Source organism: Micrasema longulum, unplaced genomic scaffold (genome assembly GCF_059751315.1).
Source record: "Micrasema longulum isolate JH-2025_06_02 unplaced genomic scaffold, ASM5975131v1 h1tg000147l, whole genome shotgun sequence".
In the NCBI taxonomy this organism is placed as follows: Eukaryota; Metazoa; Arthropoda; class Insecta; order Trichoptera; family Brachycentridae; genus Micrasema; species Micrasema longulum.
Genome location: NW_028277353.1, coordinates 999077 through 1012913, shown reverse-complemented (window position 1 = coordinate 1012913; position 13837 = coordinate 999077). Strand labels below are relative to the sequence as shown.

The 13837-nt window shown below is 31.0% G+C and overlaps 1 protein-coding gene across 2 annotated transcripts in view; it reads right to left on the bottom strand.

Annotated features, from left to right (window-relative positions):
- LOC148284137 (inactive hydroxysteroid dehydrogenase-like protein 1) overlaps nucleotides 1-13837 on the bottom strand; it is a 64928-nt gene that overhangs the window by 42318 nt on the left and 8773 nt on the right. The window contains exon 1 of one of the 2 annotated variants that reach the window (XM_088242641.1): nucleotides 6345-6456. The exons of the other annotated variant lie outside the window; for it this stretch is intronic. Coding sequence (XP_088098767.1) covers nucleotides 6345-6429 — 85 coding nt within the window. The 5' untranslated portion in view covers nucleotides 6430-6456. Of the gene's footprint in view, nucleotides 1-6344; nucleotides 6457-13837 lie in introns of those variants that run through there. 2 annotated transcript variants of the gene reach the window in all.

Sequence of the window (13837 nt, the reverse complement as noted above, 5' to 3'; positions counted from 1 at the left end):
AAAGCGCTAACCATTGAATATATTTTTCAAATACGAATTTTATTAATAATAAATAATTAATACATTAAATAAAATGCATAAAAAGGTAAAAACCATATGAAAACATAACTGAAAAAAACATCTAAAATCTAAATATCTAAATCATGTTATGAACCAAAGGTAAATAATTATTTTCTTTTCTTTCAGATTTTCTCTAGCAAATTCTTTTTCATATAAAGTCATTGGTTGCCGGACAATACTTTGTTAGAAGAGTTATCTTTAAGAAAGAAAAAAGTGGTGCGGTGGAGAAAAGAAATGTGTACCGCCTGCCGCACTGCAGGAAATCGAGCGTTAAAAAGCAGTCACAAACAGCGGTTTCTATGTAAATTCTGTAATGACTGTTTTGATAATATTTTAAAGGAAACTACTGCATGTTTGTATTTGTGTTATTATATTAACATGCCTAATCTGCCCTTTTGACAGGATTACGAATGCCCTTTTGGATTGCCATTAAATATATATATATATATATATATATATATATATATATATGTACATTGATTGAACTTAATCTAAACAAACTTTAAAAAATTACAGTAGGTATGGTAATAGCATTGTATAGTTGGGCATGGCAAGTGTGTCATCTTATAGCCTGGAGTTATAGCACCGCTTTCATCTTGAATGCGTGCCATTATTGTTTAGGGAGATTTCATTAACTGTTCTGAGAATCCTTGGCAGAGGTGAAAATAATCCGACGCTTCTAAAATTTCCTACAGCAAAGACAGAAAGACCGAAGTACGTTAAAGTTACTCTGAGTGAGGATATAATGGACATCCATGTAGTTAGATATTATTTTGTGCAAGAATATTAAACTTAAAGTTGTTTTTATAAATTCGAAATCTTGGCAAAGAAGCTTTGTTTTATCATACTACATCATCTCGCTTAGAGTTCTGTCGCATCTTCTTTTCCTCCGCAAATTTTCCAGAGCGGAAAATTGTTCGCCGGACAGTTCCGGTCGCAGATTAGAAACCGGCAGAGTTTTCACAGAGCAGCAGGAGTTAGAAGTGATTCTCTGATTGGCTGCGGCTTGCGCAAGGTGACCAATGCCGTACCACCTGCGCCAGTCGCTGCGCGGCGGAAACATTCCTCGCACCATCGTCTCGCCTTACTGGGTCAAATAATAGAAAGCCGCACTGCGAATCCGCTCAACTTGGCCTTACAAGTCCTACCGAAAGGATGATACCATCTCCCGAATATTAAAAATCAATGTTTTTTTTATATTTTCACGGCCTTTCGGATACTGATGATGTTTTCTGTGTTACTATGCCGTGAATTGTTAAACCTTATCTTCTTGAAAACATTTCAAGCACTATTACACCACCCGCTGACTGTGACTTTTTGTCATTGTCACGTTGTCACTGGGTGCGCTCACTACTGGTGACAAAATGTTCATTTAGCGATGGATTTTGATTAGGTCGCATAGATTTGCGCTCTTGAATTGTGCAAAAGGAAAATTTAACGAAAAAAACACTCCTTCGGTACATCGCATATATAATGAACGATTATTAAAAGGAAAATTTTACTCCCTGCATTCTGAATTACGTCAATATCCTCTCAAGTTTTAAATTATTTTCGTATGTCAATAAACAGTTTTGAAATAATTTAATTGAAATCTCATCCCACAATTTCCTTTTCAAATGAATATCAGAGAATTCCTTTATTTTTTTTGGGGCTCTTACATTTCATTACTCACACCGTCCATCATCTGGGCTAATCAACACATAAAAAAAAATATTTCTTGTATCTCCCTCATATTTTGGTACGTTTGGCACGGTGGTAGCCGTGATGTTTTATTTAATTATTTATTGGATGAACATTTACGTCACGCGTGACAGTTTCAGGTTTAATTCCCAGCGAAAAAGCTTAGGTGTTCAGTGCCCACATTCACCACTATAATGGCCTCCGGTGACCTGGTTGTAGGGTAGTAAAAATATTCACAATAAACAAACGTTTTTAATATATACGACTACATAACACTTTAAGAAATATAAACATATTTAAATCATGCTATACTTTTAGTTTCCCACTTACCAAAAACTTTTTGTGGCACACATGTTTTATTATAGTTTGTGATACATTTCCCGTAAGACATAATGTAGGTATTTTTTCAATTATTTATTTGAATATCTTCCATATGAATAATGAGGAAATTCAGTGCTACGGGAAATTGGATACAAAAATATTTTCTTACCCTTAAGTAAAAAATAGAGCATTTAATTGCTAAGCGAAGTTTCTCAAAAATTTATGAAAAAATTCATAAAAAAACTTTGAATTACTTAACAAGTTCTTGCGGATCAACCAATGAGTGTTGTGATCGATTTCCGCTTCACGGGAAGCCAACTTTATAATCAGCAGAACTTGTGATGTCAACTTCAAGAAATCATAACGATGATAATAAGATACATAAAAATAAAATAATTTAAAAAATATTAATGAAAAAAACAGTTCGATAGTCCATTTAAAATATTTTTTCTAAATATATAAAACACTGAACATCCTTATTGAACAATATTGAAATAACACAATTTGATGATCGTTTTTAAACAAGCTGTATTTTCTTGCAATAAATTTTAATCTTTTCTCTACGTTTAAAATGCGAGTATATCTTTCTTCCTAGATAAACATGTTTATTTTTGTTATTTAATAATACCTAGCAAATACCTTGAGTTTTCGATGCTGAATTTTGTAGAATATAATTAATTTTCTACAAACTTCCGGCCACGCGCGGAATACCGACTATTCTGCCATTGAATTTAAAACGTATCTACTCTTTTATTAAAACAACATAAATATCTGCTGCCAAAATATTTTATTTACCTCTAAAAATATTATTTATAGGTGTTTCAATCAAAAACTCATATAGCAACGTGCGTGGAAAATTTATATGATTTACAGTTTAGGCAATGCCGGTAAGTTCGTGGGTTTAAAAATCAAGATTGCAAAACCCCAAAATTTCCTGGCTCAGTCAAACCAAATCATCAAAAGGGTCGAGAGATCGGATATTTACTCAGCGAATACCAAATGCCGCCTATATAACGCCTTCCTAACACCTATTTTCTTCTACGGATCCAAATTGTGGCACCTCACAGGGCCCAAAACAACAAAATACTAAGTTTTGAGAATAGGTGTCTCAGAAGAATCTTGTGTGTGAGTAATAAAGTAATAAGAGAACTGACGCAGCAAACTCCGGTGACAACTGTCATCAAGCGGAGGCGATACGGTTGCCTGGGCCATATACTGCGGATGTCTCCTGAGAGCCTTGACCGCGCTTGCCTACTTTAAAAGACAGCAGGTTCTCGACGTCCTGGACGTCCGCTGCTGACGTTTGTCGGCAGTTTAACTACGGGACGCGAACCTGACTATGGAGGACGCACAGAAGCTGGCAGCCGTTAGAGATGCACGGAGGCTCTTTGAGGACACCATATGCTCCAACTAGGGAGTGGACATAGAATTATGATGATGATGTAAGTTTATTTCTAGTCTATGGCATTGTAGGCAGACACAAAAAGAAAATAATATGGAAGGCTTTATAGGCATTTACATGGCTTATGACCCGTCTTCCTCTTGTATAAAATTATATTAGGATAAGCGTAAGACAATACATTCTAATGATTTACATTGCATTATTTCTAATTTAACCTTACCATGAATTGATGTACTTGCAACAATATTTCGGGTGAGTCCAAACGTTAGTCGATATCTTTAGTTTTAGGCATAGAATTAAGAATAGTTTTAGGTTTTAGTGCAGGGATTATGAAATATACTGGTGACAAAACACCTTTCGTGTCAACAGTGTCGAGAAATAAATACGAGACCTCTCGCACGGTCAACAAGCGCAAGGACCACGACAAGTACCTAATGGATTAATCTGCGTGGAATTTTATAATTGACGATAATTTTTAATAGAGTTAAGTTAATAAACAATTTATTCGAGAAGACCATATGAAAGCAAAGGCTTTTATAGGTCACTCGTTTACATTAGAAAAATCTACTAAATGAATGAAATGTGGACGCTTGAACATGGGTAAAATGGTCCATGCTACTTATTGTGTTAAGTGGTCACCTTAATCAGATAGTAACATATACAGACGTTCATATTTTCTTCTCACAGAGGTTATCTTTTTGTGTTTGAATTTATTTATTTCAATTATTCGTACTCTTTGTTTACATGTAGATACATATAAATAGAGAATCGAATTGGACTTATTTTTTACAAATGAGGAAGTTCAGTGGTCTTTAAACTTTAATTTTTTACATCATATTATCAAAGCTATGATTTTTTTTAAGTTTTGTAATTTTGAAATTACTGAAAATATTTTTTATTTCGAATTTCCCGTAGCACTAAACTTCCTCATTGTCATTTAGGTTTACTTAAATAATATATGTTTTTGATATTTATCTTACCAAGCCGTAGTAGTTTTATATAAAAATTGTCTTACATACATTGTTTGGGGATGAATTCAAAATATAAACAAACGTTCTCATTTTTCATTTCCAAAAATCTTTTTTTTGTCTCTTGAAAAATTCACTTTAGGGCGTATAAGTCATTGAGCCTTTAACCGTAGACAAAATTTATCATTTTATTAGAGAATCCAGAAATAAATTTTACTGTACATAAAAAAAATGTTCAGAAGAAAAATCAGAGAATGGATGAGTAGGGTTGCCGTATTCGGCTAGATTCTTGTCGGGACGTTCTAGGGTGGAGAGATGTACATAGTTGCAAAAAGAGCCATTTTTAGTGAATTTTAAAAGTACTAAGATACATATTCCTAACTTTTTGTATCGTGTTCCTTGCGGAGGACTTGCGGACCATACTTTTCTGGTAATTTTACTTTTTTCAGCAGTTATTTAAGACCTTTTACGTATCTGTAAAACTCTCTGCAAATCTCGTCAAATACAAAGTTTAGTTTAGTTGCAACAATTCGCGAACAGTATAATCTTATAACTCTTTTCTGAATCGACTCCATGTACTCGACAATAACTGTTCTGACGTTGCACATATTTTAAACATTAAGTATAGTTTATATTAATCAACTCTATTTAATCTTTTCAAAGAAGGTGAACGGCAATTTACATTTGTTAGATTATAGTGCTTTCTATGTTTACTTTTGTATGGGTACTATTGTGTACTATATTTACGTGTATACTACAACTTAAAATTATTATAATTATTACCTTTTTATTTGAGATTTAAGAGAATTGTATTGCTCTTTATATTTATTATACTTTAATTTTGTACCTTTTTTTTTTTAATTTTAAATTTTATATGCATACATTGTTATAAAACAAAATTATTTTATTTTTTATAATCTATAACTAAGCATGTTTTTTATATGAAACTGTTGTGTTATGGTATTTATGTACCTAACATAATACTTTTTAAATTATTTTTTTCCACATTATATTGAAGTATTTAAATTTCAATGAATAATTTTTTTGTAATGTGCCGTGCCCATTACAAAAATAATCATCTTAAAATTAACCTAATATTGTAATATTCATTTCATAGTCCCTGGTAACAGAAGATTTCTTTCATTGATCCTCTGGTCTGACATCAACGAGTCTTACTCTTTTCACTGTGGTGTTGTTAGCAGCACTTTTTAAAATTTTTAATACAAACATACTTACACAATTTACTCAAATAAATCCGCTTTCCTTCCACCGAATTTATCGATTTCTACTTTATCAAAAAAGTTATTTTGATACATCAATTGTTGCTAATTGTTGTTAGACGGCTAACTGTGAAAATGGTGTCGCGGGTTCGATTCCCGCCAGTTTTTTTTTTTTTTTTTTTAAATCTTAAAGTAGGGCACACATATCATACATATTGTTATGTGTGTTCTAATAATAACATTGCAAATATATTTAATTTATAAATTGTTTATCACATATGTCTTAACCATTATTTTAAATTTTGATATGTTTTTTTCTTCATAAATATTTTTTTCCATTTCGTAATACTTTTTAATTGCTTTAAATAAAATTGAATTTTGTGACTTTGCCTTTTTCCTAAATGGAAGTCTAATTTTGTTCTTTTCTCTAGTATTGTGATAGTGTTCATGCTGGTTCCGATCAATTTTTTTCCAAAATTCTGTTTTTTATTAGAGTTTATAATTTTATGAACAAATATCATTGTATTGTAAAATATTCTTTGTTTATATGTTAATAATTTCATTTCATTTACCATCGACTTTACCCTCGTGTATCTGTTTTTTTTCAAAATGATTCTAAAGGCTTTATTTTGTAATACAGTTAGTTTATCTATGTTTTCTTTGTTTGATAAAAATAAAATGCTACTACAGTACCAGTTGCAAGAGAGAAATCCAAGAAATGTTTTTTTCTCAATCGGTCTGGGTATTTCAGTGTATTTTTCATAACATCTTTCCACATTTCTTCTTTCCCTCATGCTGACAAGCCTCTAAAACAAAAATTTATCGGGTAATTTCATAAATAATAAATAATCATTTGAAACACAATCTACTCGTTCGTAGTCAATACGGCATTCGAAGATTTTCATTGGTTAACATTATCGCTGCATTATGCACATTTTAATCAGGACAATATAGGTTTAGTCGGGACAGGGCTGAATAACGGTAACAGTTCCGATATATCGGGACGGGTGGCAACCCTATACTTGAGCCTACTTCACATTATGCTGATGAAATAGCATTCCCTCTTCAAGCTGTACATAGATAACCTATAGTGATGACATCCGCTCATACATACATTCTATTTAACTATGTACCTACTCAATTGTTAAGAGTCTTCACACAGCACCGCCATTTTCAGGTATCACGTATTACCTATATTTTTATGTGGCGTTATGCAATAATCTCGTGCCTATCTAATTATATCGATAGACATCTATTCTCATACTACATACATATCTACCATTGACACAGTAACCTTTAAACTGCATTCATAATATTTAATTAAATGAGAATTCTTATGCCAATTTTACGACATGTAACATAATATTTGAATTAATTTATTTCGAGAAAACAACTGCCTTTACGAAAAATTCAATACATATGAATAAAGCAAAATATTAAATCCAATAATAGTTTTCTACAAAATCTTAAATATTGGGTTGTTAACATAAGTTGGGCCCGTTTTTTATTACGCCTGACACAAAAAAAATTACAACAAATTAGTCAATAATACATTTTCCTTAATTTTTTTTACCACAAATTATTCAATACTTTATAGCATCTTTGCCGTACACCGCTCAAATATTGCGAACAGCTTTATTCCCTAGATTGAACGAGAAAAAGATGTGTCGAAAATACTCGCATTTGTCAAAAACAAGCACAATATCTTGTAGAGCAAGAAATTTCCTTTCGAATGACGTATAATTTTTTCAATTTTTTATTTATTTTAGTGCTTATTTATAAATTTGTAAATTTACGGACACAGTTCATGTTAACCATTGATATATGTATATATATATATACATATATCCATGCATATATCCACATATATACATATATATATATATATTTATATATATTTACATATAACTGTATATCTCAGTGACATTAACACCTAATACAATGTCAGAAAATAATACAAAGTATCAACAATAGTATTGTACCTACTCGTTTACTCTGTATCACTCCACTTGCAAAAAAATTAAAATATATTAAGCAATAAATATTTTTTTTCGTTAGATACTGTATTTTTTTAAAATACTTTAATTATTGCCAGCGGATTTACACAGAGCAACCCCAGAAAATATAATATAAAAGTAAATAAAATAAATATAAAGTTGGATGAATAAAATCTACAAACTTTGGTATTCGTAAGTAAATTTTTTTTTTTTTCATTTGTTCTAGTAGAGACGGTGTGAATGTACTGCAAAACAATGCTTCCGATTTCATTTGCAATACTGATAGAGTTGCATTAAATGTGATATTGGATTCTATAGAAAATGATGACATTGCTTTCTTCGGTCACTTTTTTCGCACTATTTCAGATTAAACGTTTTATGAACTATGAACCCTACACACTTACGCGCAGTTTCGAAAATGTTTGCCTACCATGCAAGAGGTTTCGGGTTCGATCCCCGACGTGGTTGACATGAAACATTTATTTCATAAATACACTAGAATATTTCATTGTCCGTGGACTGGCAAACTGAATCCTAAGACTGATCATAGTTTTATGTCACAAAAATATCGAGATACACTGCGATCGGTGTATCAATGCAGTGCCCTATGCACCATTAGGTACGGAAAGCCATATTAATTAACAATACGTACAGAATACTGTTACAACTAATTAACTTGCGAGTTCCGGGCCGGGTTACCCGATTTAATAAATTATGTATCTACTACAGTGCATTCATACATTTGCAAATGAATACGCAAATGACGTCGATATATTTAATATAACACCTTTGAATTTTAAAAGGCAGTGTATCAATTTACTATCTTCAAATTGTAATACTAAATAATACTATGTTGATTTCAATTTTTTACCGTTTATTGTCTTATATCTGTATTCTAAATAAGTATTTTTCTAACTTCTTCTAATTTTAAGATTATTTTAATATAACCTTTACAAAAAAATGTGCTCCTGTTCTCCACTGCAATTTATGTATGTATTATTATGTATCCCCATATATTTTCTACTAATATGTAATGATTTTTGTTTTTTATCTTTTTATTATTTTTTTATTCTCTTCTTAATTAAATTATTATTTTTTACTCCTTTTTTTGTGTAAAATGCATTTTTGTCTACATATTTAAAAATGCACTTCTGTTGATTCTGTTGTGTCACTGTCTTCTGTATAGATGATATTTTTAATATTTTTATTTTTCTTTTAAAAATCATTATATATATTTTGCTACTTCTGTGTAAAATACATGTTTGTCTTTATTTGTATACATGTATGTAAAACATGTAAATGCCTAAAAGGCGTTTAAATAAATATATAAGAATAACAAAAAATAACAAGACCAATTGCGGGTTTTACATAGGAACATAAATAAAAAACACGTACCTTAATAATAGTATTATATATCCAGTAAGGACAAGAATAAATTAAGAAGGTGATCAAACCAAACGAACCCAAGGATCGAAACGAAAATTGGATAAGATAACTTATTCGATACAAACTTTTCCCCTGTTTCAATCGAATAAAATATTTTACTAATCGAATGGGTGTGAAGTCAATCCGATTCGTGATTATCTATAATCTGCAAGTAAACTCTGGAAGTTGTTAGTAAATGTCTCGGCGTGGCAGTAGGTAGGCATTAGGAAATGATTCTACGCAAAAATAATTATAAATGGAAACTGCAATAGGTACTTGGAGACTTACGACATGCAGCTGAAAGAGACATAATTTCTATAAATTATACATGATACAAGCATTTAGCGCTGTTTTTGTGATAAATTATGCACGACAACCGAAAAGAAATCATCGTCGATAGAAACAAATTAATTTAAGCATTTTTTACACTTAAATTTATTTTGGAGCACTACTGTATAGTTTCGGAAAGCACATATATTTCCATCTAGTTTAGTTTAAAACTACACTTTTCGATGGAAAAATCTGTGCTTCCCGAAACCATAATGACAGGGCTCCAAAATAAATTTACGTGGTTTCGTAACATTGTTACGTATATATTTGTTTATATTTTTTAAATTTATTCTACAATCTGAATGCCAATTCAAATAATTTTTTATTTTTTTTAAATTGTGAAATTTACATTTATGAAATTACATTTATATGATAATGTTAAGTGTCATACAACATTGAAAGCCACCACATACCATCAGTTTAAAAGACTGTGTGTCTTTCTTCGGATTCACTCATACGTGCACACTTTTTTTATAGTTTTTATAACGATTTGAGTATCTACAGAGTGATTGATAAAACGAGCCAATGATAAGTCATAATCACTGTTAATTCCCTCCTTAAAAAGTTTTTCCTTATATGTTATTAATTTAGTTTAATCTTAAATAAATCCCTAAGGGTTAAATCTACATTATTTTAAACCAACAGTTCTACATACATATTTATTTATCTAATAATTCTCAACAAATATTACGAAGTTGAACACTGTACGATATTGCTGAGGAAATAAATTTATTGTAGAGATGTTTTATACGTATTTACTTATTACTTTTTTTTTTTTGCTAATACACTTTCTTTTTTTTCTTTTTTTCTTTTTTTTTTATACGCCTCCATTTGTTTGCGAGTGATTTTGACTCTAAGGAACAAGAATAAGAAATTTAAAGAATATACGCTTCAGTGAACGACAAAAAAAAACCCGTACCCACGAAAAAATATAATATAATGTGAGGTATTTAAAATCAGTATGAAAGAGTTATGTGACAATAAAATATTATTACCGTTAAAACTAAACGTAAACATAACATGAAAATTTTTGGCCAAAAGTAAAGAAGGACATTCAATTAGGCTTATTATTTAAATTTGGCAAATAATATTAAACATCCAAATCATTCTGGGCGAGTAAAAATTTTACGTTAAGTACGTATTATATTCTTCACAAATATTTTGAAGGAATTCGCTTCAGTCGTAGAGGGGACAGTCAAAGAACAGATGATCTAATGTCTCATCATCATTTTCACAAAGACACATTGCCGAAGTAAAGACACATATTCTTGATAGGTGCGAGGCAACGAGACAATGTCCTATTCTCATTCTTGGTATGAAAGAGAGGTTCAATTTTGATTGTTTTTCGATTTCAAACCATGGTGTAATAGGGATGGAGCATTGGATACTCCTATAAAACAACCCAGTCGAAGAATTCTGCCAGAAAATTATCCTCTCAGATTTGATTTTATTAATTATGGTTGGTACGCAATCATCAGTAGGACGACCAAATACACTTTATTGATTATATTAATTTATGTGTGTAACTTTGTGCATTACCTTTCACTTTATTATTCTTTTTTAAGTAGTTGGAAATTCGACGTCTTTTGTTGGGCTGTTATTTGTGATATTGCTATTGCATAATATGTTATTATTTTTTATAATTTATAGTTTTATTCCATGTTACTCATTATGGCTTATCTCAAACACAGCCTAAAATGCCATTATAAGTTTATGAATGTATGTAAGATGTAAAACTTAATTAAAATAAATGAATGAATTCTAAATATCATTGACAAAAATCATTATATACGCTTTGTTATATTTGAAAAACAATAAAAAACAATTTTGTTCAGACAGACTGACTGTGTTTTAATTGTTTATATAATAATACTTTCACTTTCATAAAACACTCGGAACTGGTATTTTATATAACTCAAATTAAACTCTAACTTTAGCAAAAGTGACATCGATCCGTTAAGAGTTACGACGCGCGACGATAGAAGTTCATTCGCTTTTATTTTCATTGCCCCTATGTAATTTATTCCAAACCGGATATTGCAACACAAATATACGTACAGTTACATAATATAAATAATACCGAGTAGATAGTCTGCATAATTTACTTTTATTTTAAATAATATATTATAATTAAATTTGTTGCAATAATAATATACAGTATGCTATACTAATATATTGTAGCTATAAGCCACAGTATATCGTCGCCTTTATTTGAATATAATGTAAGTCACTAAAAAAATACTTTACAGAAGACTATTTTTGCATGAAACTTGGATTTTTTTTTAGCAAAAATTTTGTTTTTAAGGTGTACATGATTTTATCCAAACAAATGTAAACAACTGTACTACTGCCTACCTACTGACCTACACTGTATCCCAAAGAATATACGTCTTATTTGAGATATGTGTTTTTCTAAAAATGTGTTTTATCTCTTTTCTGACAACAATTTCTTCATTCAAATGACAGAAATAGATGCTATTTTGTACGGTGAAGGATATTCAATCATAATCTCAAATGCAGAAAAAAAAATACTTAGGTTGTATTCAAATTAAGGCGACGATATGTACCTATAGGCTATAGGCCCATTTCACATGTATCGTGCCAATCCACCCAGCCCTGTAAAATTAGGGTGAGTGGATACTTATTTATACATTTATTTTGTGTTTTATTTCTTTAGTTTCTATCCGCGGGTGAAAGTTTGGCTAAAGGAAATCGAGCGGAGATCAAAAGTCGATCCACCCTACGTTTTTTTATCGGGTCGGGTGAATTTTTACTGTGGTGTGAAAACGGCTACATGGTAAAATGTTAACGAAATCGAACTTGGACCTTTGGACCCATTTTAGACGGATTATACAAATTCACGATGACAGTAAAATTACAAGGGTTAATTATTTTTCCGTTAGATTTTTTTTATGTTGCAGGCAAACGTTGCAGGCAAATGTTGCAGGCAAACGCACAAACTAGAACAAAATGAGGCCGACTAATCTTCAGTCAATTTCTCTTTGCAGAATTTTTACCTGAATATTTTTTTATAATAATAATATGCCGCAGGGTAACTTGATAATTTATTGTTACATGATAAATAAATCAATTCAATAAATAAATCAATTCAATAAATAAATAAAATAAAAGACAATTTTAACATTTGACGAACTATTTGAAAAACTTACTTACACACATAAAAAAACAGTACATCATTAATCCTTAAAATATTATGTAATACCCCTAGTACCTAGCATTTATTGTTGACTCGACTTGTCTTGACTAGACCTAACGTCGAGTAGCGTCGGCCCTACTGACTATCGCCATTTCCTTTCCGCACCTAATGGTTCAGCGGGCACTGCATTGGTACACCAATTGCAGCGTACCTTGATAATTTTTGTTACTTGAAGGTAAGATTAGAGAAGGCAACGGGAAACCACTCTGGTCGTCTTTTCCCAGGAATCACTACTGCGAGAACATCAAAAAGCAGTCGTCCTGTAAATTTAGCGCAGGACAGATACATATGCTTTCGCTGCAGTGATCGACAACGTCGGGGGGACCCGGCAAGGCACTAGCAGAATAAGAAGAAGGTAAGATGATCAGTCTTACGCTTCAGGTCCAGGGGCTATAAAATATTCCGGTGTGAAAACACCCTTGTAAATAAATATTTCAAGAACCCGAGACCTCTTGCATGGTAGGCAAACGCGCTGCATTACACCACGAGGCCGACATCGCCAACTGATCGCCAGCAATAAATGCTACTAGGGACTACTTTCCTATACAAGTTAGTTTGGTTTTTTTAATATTTATTTTCAACGGGACACAAAATATAATAAAAACGTCGTTTCTTAATTTATATTTCCATCCCAGTATTTCAAAACTTTCACGATTATTTTTTTTTCTTTCTCCACAAAAATCATATATGTTTCTTCCTAGTAGATACTCACTTGCGTATTTTTAAAGAATAATAGATAAAATCAATGGAATTTCATAATGTACCTACTAACTTGTAGGTACATTTTAAAGGGAAAAGGGTGTTCAAATTTGGAAACCCAAATTTTAAAGCATCTATTCGTAGCCATAATCCCACAAATTAAACCATAATTTGATATCATTTTTATAATACATTTAAATTATTTTATATTATAATGTTTATATTATTATTTATTGAATTGGGATAAATATTGTGGAATAACATGATTTAAATTATTGAATAAAACACTCTGACACGAGACTACCTACTTGAATTCATTTTGGACCACATGCAAAAAAAATGGGGAATTTTACAAATTGATAATATTATTAAATGAAGGAATTTGCGTAAAAACTCGCGAAAATGCCTTTACTGGCATAATCCGTGTGCCTGTTATAACATGTATTTTATAAAAAAATCATTTCATAATCCCAGATAAAATAAGTTAAATGCATTGAAACCACTTGAAAGTAGTTAAA